The 14,070-nt window shown below is 33.5% G+C and overlaps 1 protein-coding gene across 1 annotated transcript in view; it reads right to left on the minus strand.

Moving 5' to 3' along the window:
• Positions 1–368: 368 nt before the first annotated feature.
• SHOC2 (SHOC2 leucine rich repeat scaffold protein) overlaps positions 369–14,070 on the minus strand; it is a 93,615-nt gene continuing 79,913 nt past the window's right edge. The window contains exons 4-9 of the mRNA XM_004087537.2: positions 13,134–13,264; positions 8,968–9,156; positions 6,412–6,534; positions 4,687–4,824; positions 4,243–4,360; positions 369–2,433 (exon numbers count right to left, since the gene is read on the minus strand). Coding sequence (XP_004087585.1) covers positions 2,225–2,433; positions 4,243–4,360; positions 4,687–4,824; positions 6,412–6,534; positions 8,968–9,156; positions 13,134–13,264 — 908 coding nt within the window. The 3' untranslated portion in view covers positions 369–2,224. The remainder of the gene's footprint in view (positions 2,434–4,242; positions 4,361–4,686; positions 4,825–6,411; positions 6,535–8,967; positions 9,157–13,133; positions 13,265–14,070) is intronic.

Below are 14,070 nucleotides of genomic sequence, written 5' to 3' on the forward strand. Positions count from 1 at the left end.
ATCAGAGTCCATTTTAAGTTTCTTGGTAGAAATAATGAAATTTGTGGGCTCTTACAAGGTGACAGCCTACAGAGGATATACATTTTATACTTCTTTAAAATTTTTTATAACTTGTCATTATATTGTTTACACATAGCATGACTTCTACATGTAAGACTGATCGTTTTACATTACTGTTACAGATTAACATAAATAAAGGTGGAACAAAAATGCTTTAAAAACTATATTTTCATTTTAAGAAACAATAACCTTTTTTTTTTTTTTAAGAAAAGACATTTAGTTACTACCTTTAAAGTTCAAGTTCCATCAGCTTAATATATAAACACACCTGGATACGAGATTTAAAAAAACCACACATACACACAAGCTCTAGGTAGAGCTGTAATAAACAAATTCCTTTTATAAACAAAACTTTAACTGAAAAGCCACAGTAGATGGGGGGGGGCGGGGAGAAAGGATATTACTTGGTAAAATCCAGTGACATCTACAATAGTTTTACAGCACATTTAAGCATTCTAGGGTTTTATATCTTCACCTGCCTTCCATTTCTTAGTTGATCCTTATAAAATCTCTAATTACGAACATAGGTTTGACCTCAAACCTAGTCATGAATTTGAGTGCCAGGAAAAGCAGAACAACAGTCCAAATTTCTATCTTAATATCATAGCCTTAATTCAAAAATGGTTTTGTGTAAAACACAACGCCCAACTAAATGGAAAAAGAAAAAACACAAGCAGCAATATGTAATTATACAAAATAGTGATTAATTATATATGAAGTGTTTTTTAGGATGACATCTAGAACGCACCTTGCTCTGAGACTCCTCAATAATCAAATTGACTTAGACCAACAATACTGCTAAGTATTAAAAGCAGTGAAGCAAAAGAAAAGATATCAAATAGTACATGCACATCTTACAGAACTTCCACTGAACTCCCCAATGGCTTCTATGCAATGTGCCTCTTTTCCATAACTGTATTAACAACTACCAAGAAAGGAAAGATGAGACTAAAAGTAATGATACTGAACTGAATTGTTTGAAGCCAGTGCCCCACATGTGGGGAAAAGTGCATTTAGTTCAGCAGCAATACAGCACAGTGTGAAGATATTGTGCTTAGACACAGATATTCCAGAATTGAAAGATGTACAAGGCAAGTCAAGATATAAAACCATAGTACACTGTTAAATAACCTTGAAACATACATATATTGCAGTTTTCAAAGAAAGACATTCATGTCATTGTACAAGGATAGGAAGAAATCCTTAAAGTTACCTACTGTAGTTTATGATATAATAAATACATATCTATATAGCATTGTATATACATATATAGATTGTGTGTGTTTATATGTAATTTATTTATTTGCCCAATTATCCCGTTAGTTTTTGTGGATCTGCAACTTTCAGGAATGAAAAAACTCCTTTTTCACTACAAGTTTCTCTTCCCCCAAACTTAAAAAATACTCATACTAGAAAAGGTCTCAATACCCTTCCCCTACCCAAAGACTCACTTCAGGTATTCTGCTTCACAACTCGTCAGAGAAGCACAATTAAAGAAATTCTAGATTTTTGACTGTATCTTTTCACTTTGCCAGTTTTTTTTTTTTTTTAACAAGCAAATACCTTTCACTGTTTACACCAGCTGATGCAAATTCTTTAGCAGAGGATTCAAACTCTAGATTTAACTGAATAAAACAGAGCAAATCAAAACAAACAAAAGAAATCCAGTGATTTACTCTGACTGTAAACAATACATAAAATTTAAATCTCAAATCTCAAAATAAGTTAAAGAAAAATTCTACTTTCAGGGCCTACAATACTACAGAGATACAACAATTGGTAAGGGGAAAATATATATGAAAAGTTGCAACAAAATTTTTTGCCCATTATTTTTCCTAAGAGAAAGTATATCTAACTATACTACCTCTGTCCCTTAAATTTAATAACTTCATAATTTGTTGGCAAATGTTTTAAGCAAACTGGCATATCAGATTACATAACAGAAAAACATCCATCAAATTCAGCAAAGAAAACTTATATAAGCCTTTTGTACAGAATTTAAAAAAAATTCTAAATGGCTATGATTCCTCTATTAGCAGAAACACATAATGCAATTTTTATAAATCTGCCATATACCAATATCTACATAAATAGATACAGATATAGATAAGAAACATTAATGGCAGTCTATTTTTGAACAGTGTGTGGGACCAGCAGATTTATATCAGACCATGGCACGATATGGACCCTGCATCTTTAAGAACTGAATGATGAAAGAAGGCCCCCCAGCAACAATCTGAGGTGGAAGGTGACTGAGTGGACAGTTCTCAATACTCATGATTGAAAGCTTGCTGCAGAGTGCCAGCTCAAAGGGAAGGCTATGCAGGTTGGGGTTGTCATTCAAATACAGTTCTTCTAGGTTCTCCAGTGTACCTGTTTAAAAAAAAAAAAAATCAATTATTTTTTTAAAAATTAGTTGCTATTTTAAAAGTTCAACCGGGCATGACGCTACTCTGGTCATTACATACACTGAACACACATTTCCTTTTATTCACCTTTCTTAGCTTTAAAACTCTACAACCATGGATCTCAAATTTTGCTGCATATTCAAATCAACTTGGAAGACTTTTTAAACTCCTAATGTCCAGGTCACACTCCATACAAACTAAATTAGAACCTCTTCCTTTATGGTAGGTCTTCAAGCTTGGAGAGGTTTTTGAAAATACATATGCCCCATCTCCAGAGATTCTGTTTGGGATAGTTTGGCATATATATAACATTTACTTAAATATATTTTAAAACTCCAAACGTGAGCTTATTATATATTCAATGTCTATAACTACTTTTCTGTTGTAGATGTAACATTTTCTCAAATTAATAAATTTCTTATGTGCAAAATATTTGTTACTTAATATGAACTTTTCACTAAGAGTTATCACATGTATGGCAGTAAGCCAAAAATTGACTTATGTAGACCTTTAAAAATTTTTTCTTAGACTATCTTAGGATACTTGTATTCTCTAGGAAAATGTCTCAAGCAATTAAATGAGATCAGGTGAATAAACATACTAGAAATATAGGTGTAAATCTGCCTCATGTGTTTCCAATTTTCAAATTTCAAAATTCAGAATATTTGACAGTAGCATTTATTAGAAAACTAACAGAAATAATAGCTAGTATGTAATCAATTTGTTTACATGTAAGATATTATTTAAGCTTCAGAACAACCCTATGAGAACTTACTATTATCATCTTTATTTTACAGGTAAGAAACTTGAGGCTTAGGGAGTTTACCTACCTTATTTAAAGTCACAAAGCCAATAAGCAGCAGGGCTAGATTTTGAATTGTCAATTATCTCCAAAACCATTTTTTTTTTATTATACTTTAAGTTCTAGGGTACATGTACACAACGTGCAGGTTTGTTACATATGTATACATGTGCCATGCTGGTTTGCTGCACCCGTTAACTCGTCATTTACATTAGGTATATCTCCGAATGCTATCCCTCCCCGCTCTCCACACCCCATGAAAGGCTCCGGTGTGTGATGTTCCCCACCCTGTGTCCAAGTGTTCTCATTGCTCAATTCCCACCTATGAGTGAGAACATGTGGGGTTTACTAACCTACAGTTCCTGTGGGACAGTACACTATAGATGGGAGAACATAATGCACAGAATTACTAATTTAAAAGCTGACATTTAATTACCATGTGACCTTAATCAAGCAATTCTCTTTATAAAGCAAGATTACAACTTGCACTGTCTAAAATTCCAGGTGGTCATGTATATTACATAAAATAATGGAAATGAAAACACTTGGAAAATGTTAAGTATTCCCAAATGTTAATATTGGTTAAATATTAATATTAATTCTAAAATTTCATAAAGAAATGTTCTTTTGGCATAAAACATTACTAATTTAATGCAAGCCTGTGTAATTTTTAAATTTAGAAGGAATATAACTTCTAAATTGAGGTTATACATAAAACCTATTGGAAATATAAGTATTCCAAAACATTCTCAAATACAGTATTAATCTTAACACCAATCCTAACAGCCTTTAGGAAACCTAACCAAAACCAATCAACAATCAACCATCAGTGCTTTATAAAAGAAAAAAAATCTTAAGCCTGATATAACCTCAGTTTAAAAAACAACAGATTTGTCATATTTATCTGAAATACCGCTTGAATGCACAAGAGCAAATTATTAGTACAGAGTCAAGCATTCATAGGGTTCATACCAATTTCTTCAGGAAGATGAGTAAGTAGGTTCTCTCCAAGGCCCAGATGTGTGAGATTAGTAAGGTGACCAATGCCTCTGGGAAGAGTGGTCAACTGGTTGTTTGTCAAGACTAATTTCTAAAAGATTTACAAAATAAAAGACAGTTACAAATATATTTCCTACATTTAATGTAAACTTAAAATAATATGTCTAAACAATAAAATAAATTAACAGGGAAACTAGATTGGATAGAATGAGAATCACATTACATATTTTTCTTTCACAAAATATCATTTGTTAGGAAAACAAAGCCAGGTTATATGAACATAAAACTCAGCCCTAATACTAGAATAGGAAAGTCTATCTGATCCAAGAATTACATCAAAATCTTTAGAAAAATGTGCAATTTGGAATAGCTTCCAAAAACTTTATAAAACTACAAAACCATCAGGATAATGTTTACCTGTAAATCCTTAAGATATGCAATTTCATTTGGCAAGGATTCCAATTTGTTCTCCTCTAGATCCAACTCTCTTAACTTCCTAAGGTTTCCAAGACCATGGGGAAGCTTCTTTAGAAGATTGTTTGATAAGATAAGAACCTAATGAGAAATTATTGATAATGTTTAGGAAATCATGAAATGAAATTATATACTGTCATTGCGTGGCTTAAAATCTATTAAGCAATGCTAATTTTCCAAACAGTGAATATTAAGGGTAATGTTCAATTATACAACATATAAAATATTTAACTTACTTTTCTAAAAAAATCACCAGTTATTAGAAAAGAGATTTTATTTGATTATATCAAAACTAATGAAAACAAAAGAAGCAATTTAATTTTAATGAAATTTCAAAAAAATTACTGAATAGTTACAAATGTTTATCTAATAGGAAACTATTTATTCAAAACACCTTACAGACCATTACTTAAGGAAGGTAAAAGCTAACTTCTAAACTTGCTATATCAATCCACTCTATTTATTATCTGTGGTGTACTTATTACATTGAAAGCATCCTAGAAGATACCGAAGGGGGGAAAAATGGCAGAGAAGATAGCCTTTGTTCCAATAAGTTACAAACTAGCAGAAAGGTAAGGAGACAATACTGGGTTGGGAGAAAGAGCAATAGGTAAAATAGATACGTAAGGTTCTGGGTAAGTTTTTATGTTCATTTATTTTCCCTAATGTTATACCACCCATAATAAATATATACAGTAAGACGGAGAAAATAATAACAGCAGTCACCACTTGATTTTACTATTTGCAAGGCACTGTACTGAATGCATTATGTGCATTACTGCATTTAATCCTAATTACAACTCTACAAGGTAAATACTTTTATTATCCCCATTTCACAGCTTAAGAAACTGAAGCTTGGGCAAGTTGAGTACATAAATATACAGAGATAATTACACTCAGCTTTGTTTGACTTCAAAGCCCATGTTTTTAGCCATTAAACCATACTATTTCACCTTATTAAACAATTTAAAAGTTAGATCTTTAAAAAACATGAATATGAAGGAAATTTTAAAAAACAACATATTTACTATTAGTAAGCATTTTCATCAAAGGGATGAAAACTCTAGGAACTCAGAAGCAGGAGAAATCATCCTTAACTGAAGAGGTGAAAATAAGATGGATCTTTAATTATGGAAAAACATACTAAAAGAAAAAAATTAAGGGGATGAGAAGAGGGCATTCTAGATACAGAGAACAATAGGACTAAACTTAGAGGGCTAGAAATAGGCATACCAGATTTACAACGAAGACAATAATCAATGAGAAAATAAAATAGCAGGTAGGTAATTAGGATGAAAAAGTAAGATAAAGAATTCTAAATGACAGTCTGAGAATCGATAATTATTTGGTAGAAAATGGTGTAGTTTTTAAACAGAATAAAGAAAAAAATTGTTCTAAAAGATGCTTTTACAGAACTTTTAGAGATATTAATACTTTATGGCACTCAAAGATACCAACTTATAGTAGGCAAGAGAAATTCAAAAGCACTGAATCTAAACTACGTAAGTCAACACTTCATTATCCTATTAGGGTTGTATGTTTAAGCGAGTTCTAACATGTCTAATTATGACATTCACCCAAATAGAAATTGTTTATTTCAATTTGAAATTTTTAAATGAGATAAGTATGAAAGGTTCTGAGGTGCTCTAATTGCTCATTTATACTAACCTCGAGAGAAACGAGACCAGACACATCCTCAGGGATCTTTGTGAGCTGATTAGTGGCTAAATTCAATTCTACCATACTGGTCCAAGTTCCAAAATCCAAGGGAAGTGATGTTAACTGATTGTCCTGGCAAAGACAAAAAGAAGCATCCAAGGTAGAACCACAAAAACAAAGTTCCATATATATCTGTCACTTCGGAAAGAGAATTCTTAAACAAAATCTTGTTCTCCTTTTTGATATTTAAATATAGAAAGAAAAAAATCAGCAACAGAAAACTCTAAGCCTCCAAAGTTTTTTATACAGTAATGAGGCTTTTATTTGGGAGTTAAACTGGAAGTTTGTTCCTTATGTGATTGTAATGGAAATAGAAAAACACAGTATACAGAGAAACACTGGAGATTTCAAAGATCCTATGATAAATATGATGTTTTTACCATTTCACAATATGCAGAAATCACTGAATAAAATATAAATGCTCAAATAAAGATATGAAAACAATAGAAGAAGACACATCTAATGACAGCCCATAAGGAAACCAGAATGAGCTCAGGAATTCTTGAGGTGCTAAGCAGTAAAGTAGGGGAGGAAAAACAGTCTTAAAAAGACAGTGAATTAAATCATTAAAACACTAATCAGGTATTTACCATTTCACTTTAAAAATCCATAAGAAAAAAATGGTAAAATATATTCATCACTAAAACAGAGGAAACAGTAAATATGGTCTTAATTTGGTTTAAAAATTAGACAAGGCTGTTCACAGAAAAAAAGTATGCCACTTTTATTCACTTATAAAGTATACTTTCATCAATAACGACTCGTACCACATTGTTATGTGTTAGGGGTATTGGTATTGGGAGAGGATAATCAACACCCCATCCAGCTCAGTACCAACGATGTATGTCAGTATGTTAACAGTGATGCTACCTCTCAGTGGCAGTATTATTTTAACCCTTTATGTTAATCTGTATCTTTAAAATTTGCTGCATTGCACATGGATTGTCTCATTTCACACAAAATGACCCATAAAATAAATCCCAAGTAGCAAACATCCATTTGAAAACCCACTTTTTCTTTTATTGTAATATTTAAACTAGTTATCTATTTAATATTTAAGCTTAGTACCTATCTATGCCTAAACTACTGACACTTATAGTATGATTTATAAATTATTTTCATTTTTAAAAATTTACTACTGTTACTTACATGCAAATGCATAAACTAATGAACACCTGAACCATTGTGTTTTAAGCCTATTACTACAAAATAGAATGTTCAGAATCAACACCATTACCACTGTTAAGTCTCATACAACCAGACTGATTAACAAGAAATTTTACAATTGTTAAAACTGTAAGAGTATCTTGAATTTCCATTAGTTTACTTATTATATACTTCCAAAGAATCATCATAAAAGATACATACCATATTTATGAGCAAGTGTGGGTGAAATTTAAAAATTGTACATTTAAGATTATAGTTTAAAGAACCACAACTATGTTCAAATGGTTCATCATGACAGGAAGAATACTATTAGCTATGTGGCCAATCCAGTTACCTTCTTTGGGCCTAAAGTTTGTCCAGTACAAATTAAGTCACTGAACTTGATAATTTTCCATTTGTTTTCTCCTTTTGCAATGAATTTCATTACAAAGGTGAAACTCGATCACTGTAGAGTAGGTAAGCAAAAGGAAACTAACGTTCACCCATAAATAATTCTGATCTCTAAACATTTTGGCAAAAACCAGCTATATGTACAAATATAAATATAAAGATATTTAATATATGATTAAGCACATTAAAAACAGCTTTCAAAAACTCTGGGTGGGAAGAGATTTTTTACATGCTCTAACTTTCTTCCACTTGATAAAATGAGAATATTTCAACTAGTATGTAGTGTTCTTTTGGACCAAAATATCATTTTTAATGGCTCCACAGTATCCCACTAAAGATAAACTACTTAACAAAATTAAATCTCCATTAATAAGTTGGTACCTATGAAATAGATAGCTCTGCAATACATATCCCTACAAATATACTTTTATAGACATTCATATTTCCTTTCTTGGGGGGGGGGGATGGGGAACAGGGTCTTACTCTCTTGCCTAGGCTGGAGTGCAGTGGTGCCATCATAACTCACTGCAGCCTTGAACTCCTAGGCTCAAGCAATCCTCCTGCCCTAGCCTTCCATGTAGCTGGTACCACAGGCCAGCTAATTTTTAAAAATTTTTTTGTGAGACAAGGTCTCACTGTATTGCCCAAGCTGGTCTTGAACTCCTAGCCTCCAGGGATCCTCCCACCTTAGCCTTCCAAAGCACTGGGATTACAGGTGCATCAGGCAATGAGCTGGACAATGATTTCTTTAGGACAAATTCCTAAGGGTATGCACAGTTCTAAGATATTTGTTATCTGATACAAAGTACCCTGAAATGTCTTATGATCAGTTTAGACCCATCAGCAAGGTACAAGTACCCACTCCCCACACAATTAGAGAAAACATAAATATTAGTGGAAGTACCAGTTAAAGCAATTCCTTTCCCTAGTAAACAAATATATGCTTACCTTCATATTCAGCTTACTTAATACTTTTGCTCTGGAGAAAATTCCAAATGGAATTTTATTGATTCGATTGTGTTCCATGTTGAGGGAATAGATGGTAGAAAACTGAGATGGACCACCCACTGGATATAACTGGAAGCAATTTCTAGCTAAGGTCAAACTATTCAGTTTCACAAGACTTGATAAAAGACTCTGTAAAAAAAAAAATGAAATAAACATAAGAATTAGAACTGTGATAAGACTCAATTTTTATAGAACAGCAGTCCCAACACAAACGCCACAAAGGGCTTTGGGGGTGACAAATGACAGAGACTGGTTGGGGCAGTCTGTGACACCTCTCTACAGGGACAGTCACTACACAGTTCTAGCAGATTGGTGCCTTGCAGAAATGTGGAACCAATGTAGATTTCCAGATTTTATAGGAGGAAACAGAAAATTTTCCCAATTTTTATTCTTTGGCTTCAATTTATTTAAAACACTGTATGGAGTAAGCAAAACATGTCTGTGTGTGAGACGTGCCTCATGGGTGACTAATTTGAAACTTCTACATTGCAGAAACTTTAGTGTCAGACAGTCCCAGATCTGAGCCCTGTCTCTGCCACTGGCTGTGTGACCAATCCTACCTAGTCTTAGTTATATACCTATCTCTAAATTATTAAGATTAACATAATGATTCCTTTTAGGAACCTTTACATTCAGTAAATGATTATGCTTCCTGATACTGTATAATACACCGCTTTTCTATATGGTAAAATTTCTGAGGGCATATATGTACCCATTAAACAAGTATTTACTTAGCACATAACCCCATCTTCCCCTACTTTAGCCTCTCACCATTTAACCAAAGTATTAAATATTCAGGTATTACCAAAGAATCTCTGCGGTTAAGAAGATTAAGCTCTATTTATAGAAGTACATAGGTAAGAAATAATTAGAAAATAATATACGACCGTATATAATCAAAAATCAATTATATAGAATAGGCTCTTGCTATTCAAAGTCTGGGCCAAGGAAGAGCAATATCAGCATACCCTGGGAGCTTGTGAGAAATGCAGACTCTTGGGCCCCACTCCCACTGAATCATAATATGCATTTTAACAAGATTCCCAGGTGATCTGCATGCTCATTAACATCTGAGAAATACTAGTACAGGCTATAAACTGTTTTGAATCCTGACTCTATCTTTAAATAGCTTGTGACTTTGGCAAGTTATTTTTCTGAACCTAGTGTATCACTTTTTAAATAATGATATTTTATGGGTCACAGTGAAGACTAAAAGCGATAAAATACATAAATAACTTAACAATACCTAGTAGGAAGTAAGTGCTTAAATTTTAAGTCTTTTCTCTATTTAAATTCAAAGCAAGGAATACTGGAATAACTGGAAAAATAAGATGAAAGTTGACAGTGAGCTAGATCTTGAAGGATGAAAACATTTTAAAACACTCAGAAATAGAAGAAAACACTCTAGATTCAAAGTAAAAGCACAAGCAGGGAGAAGCTAGCACTGTGTGAGGTATGTATGTTTTTTAAATAATGTTCAAACTTCAGTTGTCCACCATCAGCAAACTGAAAACTTAGTACTTGAGGTGACAGTATAATTGGCAAAGCCATCTGAAGGAATGAAGTAACTATATAATTGAGGATATACCTATACAGAGAACTGAAACTTGTTCTTTATACTGTACCTTAAGAAGCTACCCTTAAAATTTGTGTATTGTTGTACACAAACAGGCTACTCGATTGAAAATAATCAAGCCTCATGGCAAAAAATGTGATCTTTTTATTCTTACAACTGACTTACTTTATTGAATTGACTCTTACGATAAAATGTTAATACTGAGTATATTTGAGAAGGGGCAACAAGAAGCCAGCTCTTCAAGCTCTCATTTCTTAGTCACATTGTGAAGCAGGGGTTATCATTTTTTGTTATTGTTGTTAGAATCAGACATATCTAGGTTCCTATTCTACACCTTCTACTAAGTTTTGTCAACTTTGGTGGATTAATTAGATAACCAATATACCTCTTACCATACTTCCAGAAAAATATTTAAGGTAACAAATTTGGCCAAAACTATAACCTATCTTAAGCCTTATTTCGCTATCTGTTTGACAAGGATACTCCAATAACTAGTAGATTTATGACAAAGATTAAACGAGATAACATGTAGAGCACCTAGACTCATGCCTTGGGAATATGTGGTTCAAATTATTAAGTTCCTTTTCCTTATATGTATACATCTACATTAAAATAAGTCAATTTTCAGACAGTCTTCAAATGACAAAACAGTCATTTTAGCAGCTCTGATTTCAGCTATTTAATATGCCCTTACTGAAAACCACTTTCATGATTTCTTGCCTAACCCAGCTTGAGTATCTCGTAAGTGCTGTCTAATGGATTTTATTGTTTTCCTTACTATAAATGCAGATAATTTCACATTTGCATTGAGACTATGCTGCTTCCAAAGCACACTGATTACTTTTAAATTATGACTTCATACTTTCACATATTCAGTGGGACTGGGAGTGAGGCCCAAGAGTCCACATTTCTAACAAGCTCCCAGGAAAATCCGTATTTCCTAATAGGTACCCATGAATTACTAGTTTCACTTCACTGACAATAAGACTGGATATATATCAATTAAAATTTTTTCACTTATTTTTTTTTTTGAGACAAAGTCTCCCTTTGTTGCCCAGGCTGGAGTGCAGTGGCATCACCTCGGCTCACTGCAATCTCTGCCTCCCAGGTTCAAGCCATTCCCCTACCTCAGCCTTCTGAGTAGCTGGGACTACAGGTGCCTACCACCTCACCCAGCTAATTTTTTGTACTTCTAGTGGGGACAGGGTTTCGCCATGTTGGCCAGGCTGGTCTCGAGCTCCTAACCTCAAGTGATCCACCTGCCTCGGCCTCCCAAAGTGCTGGGATTACAAGCATGAGCTACGGCGCCTGGCCTTATTAAAGAACCTTTGTTCTTAATTCAATTACACACACACATACTCAGAAAAACTACCAAGTCAAAACATAGTAGCAACACTTACATAAGACATTTTTGTTACAAAAAAAGACTCTGCAAAGCTCAATCACTCCGTAAGTCCACAATTCTTTTGTTACATTACTACAGTAAGATATGCTTGAACAACTATAAGCAAACATCCATTGTCGACATGCTAAAATACGTAGGAAAAGAAGGAAAGTCAACAGTAAAAGACTAATAATGTTGATAAAGACAACTTTAAAAGAAGAGTATTCTATTGGCTGGCCGTGGTGGCTCACACCTGTAATCTCAGCACTTTGGGAGGCCGAGGCGGTTGGATCACTTGAGGTCAGGAGCTCAAGACCAGCCTGGCCAACATGGTGAAACCCCTATCTCTACTAAAAATACAAAATTAGCCGGGCATGGTAGTGCCTTTTATCCCAACTACTTGGGAGGGTGAGGCAGGAGAATTGCTTAAACCCAGAAGGCAGAGGTTGCAGCTGAGCCAAGATCGTGCCATTGCACTCCAGCCTGGGCAACAAGAGCTAAACTCTGCCTCAAAAAAAAAAAAAAAAAAAAAAAGGTATTATATCTTACCCAATTAATCCCTAAGCAAAATAAGTGAAAATATTTTTCTAATAGAATCAACAAAACCTAAAAATGTGTTAAAAAAAAAAAAGATTCTGGCAATTGTTTTATACTAAATAGGCCTTAATATTATTGCATAAACAAGGTAATAATTTGAGTCACAGGTGAATTGCTGCTAATATTAATTTTGATGATAGTGCATTCTGTATCACTTATCATCTTTCTTTTTATAACTGAACTGGGTAGGGTAGTTGAATTTTAAAACCAGCCATATAGTTTTTCCTTAATACCTTTACTGTCAGTTCCCAAAATGAAATGAGAAAGATTTACATGGTGCTAAAGTAGAATACAGCACACTTATTTTCCTCCTAGTTTTTCCCTTTTTCTTTGCATTAAAAAAATAATAATAATAAAACTTAATAGGTTCATATACCCATTCTTTCTTGCTTGGAGTTACTTTAGCGGTGGTGGTACATCCACAGAATACTCATTATTTAAACAATCTCAACCACCAAATTATTTACCCTGCTATGAAGATTTACTAGCTTTCCTTGAATTATCTTGCAGACTCATTTCAAATCTTGTTTTCTCTAATCCACTTCTTACCTCTGGTAAAGTAGAAATGTTATTGTTCTCTAAATTTAATTCTTCAAGTGCACTGCATTTTGCTAATGATCTGGGTATTGCTGACAGTCTGTTATATCTCAGACCAAGACGACTTAAACTGGACAGGTTTCCTGTAAACACACACAAAAAAAGAAATTTATTTTTTACAAAATCTGATGAGCCTCTCACTGTCACAGGCTATCTACTAACTATTTACAAATTACTTTGAAGTACTGTTTCAGCAAGATCCTTAACTTCTAGCACAAGGAACCCACACTACACTATCAATTAGGATGCAACTGAAATCACTTTTATGCTCACTTATCTCAGAGAAATAATGAAATACAAAGCTGTAAGTTAATTTTTAAGTGAACGATTAGATAAAGTATTGGCATACTTTAACAAGTTAATCTTTAGATAAGGCCTAATTTAGCTGCATCAAAGCAGTGTATATTTTAAACTTACAATAATTATTCCATTTGTTCTATGTTATGATGATCCAATTTAGAACAAGTGGTTATATATAACTATGTACACGTAATTTTGGAGAAGAAATTTCCAAATTTCTAAAATGGTATTGTTCAAAATATAAATTACTTTCTGAGATCAGAAAGGTTCAATACTGAAAAGTTGGCCTGATGGTAAAAAATTTCTCAACCCCCTCCCCAAAACTTACAAACCAAAGTGAAAGTTATAGTCTCTTTTATCTAAGCACACCCAGCTTGAGCACAAAATAGCCATTATTGAATAAATAAAAAGAGCATTTTCTTTTTTTTTCTTTTGAGACTGAGTCTCACTCTGTCACCCAGACTGGAGTGCAGCGGCATAATCTCGACTCACTGCAACCTCCACCTCCCAGGTTCAAGCGATTCTCCTGCCTCAGCCTCCCAAGTAGCTGGGATTACAGGCGCCCACCACCACACCCAGCTAATTTTTG

The sequence above is a fragment of the Nomascus leucogenys genome, chromosome 3, assembly GCF_006542625.1.
Source record: "Nomascus leucogenys isolate Asia chromosome 3, Asia_NLE_v1, whole genome shotgun sequence".
Classification (NCBI taxonomy): Eukaryota; Metazoa; Chordata; class Mammalia; order Primates; family Hylobatidae; genus Nomascus; species Nomascus leucogenys.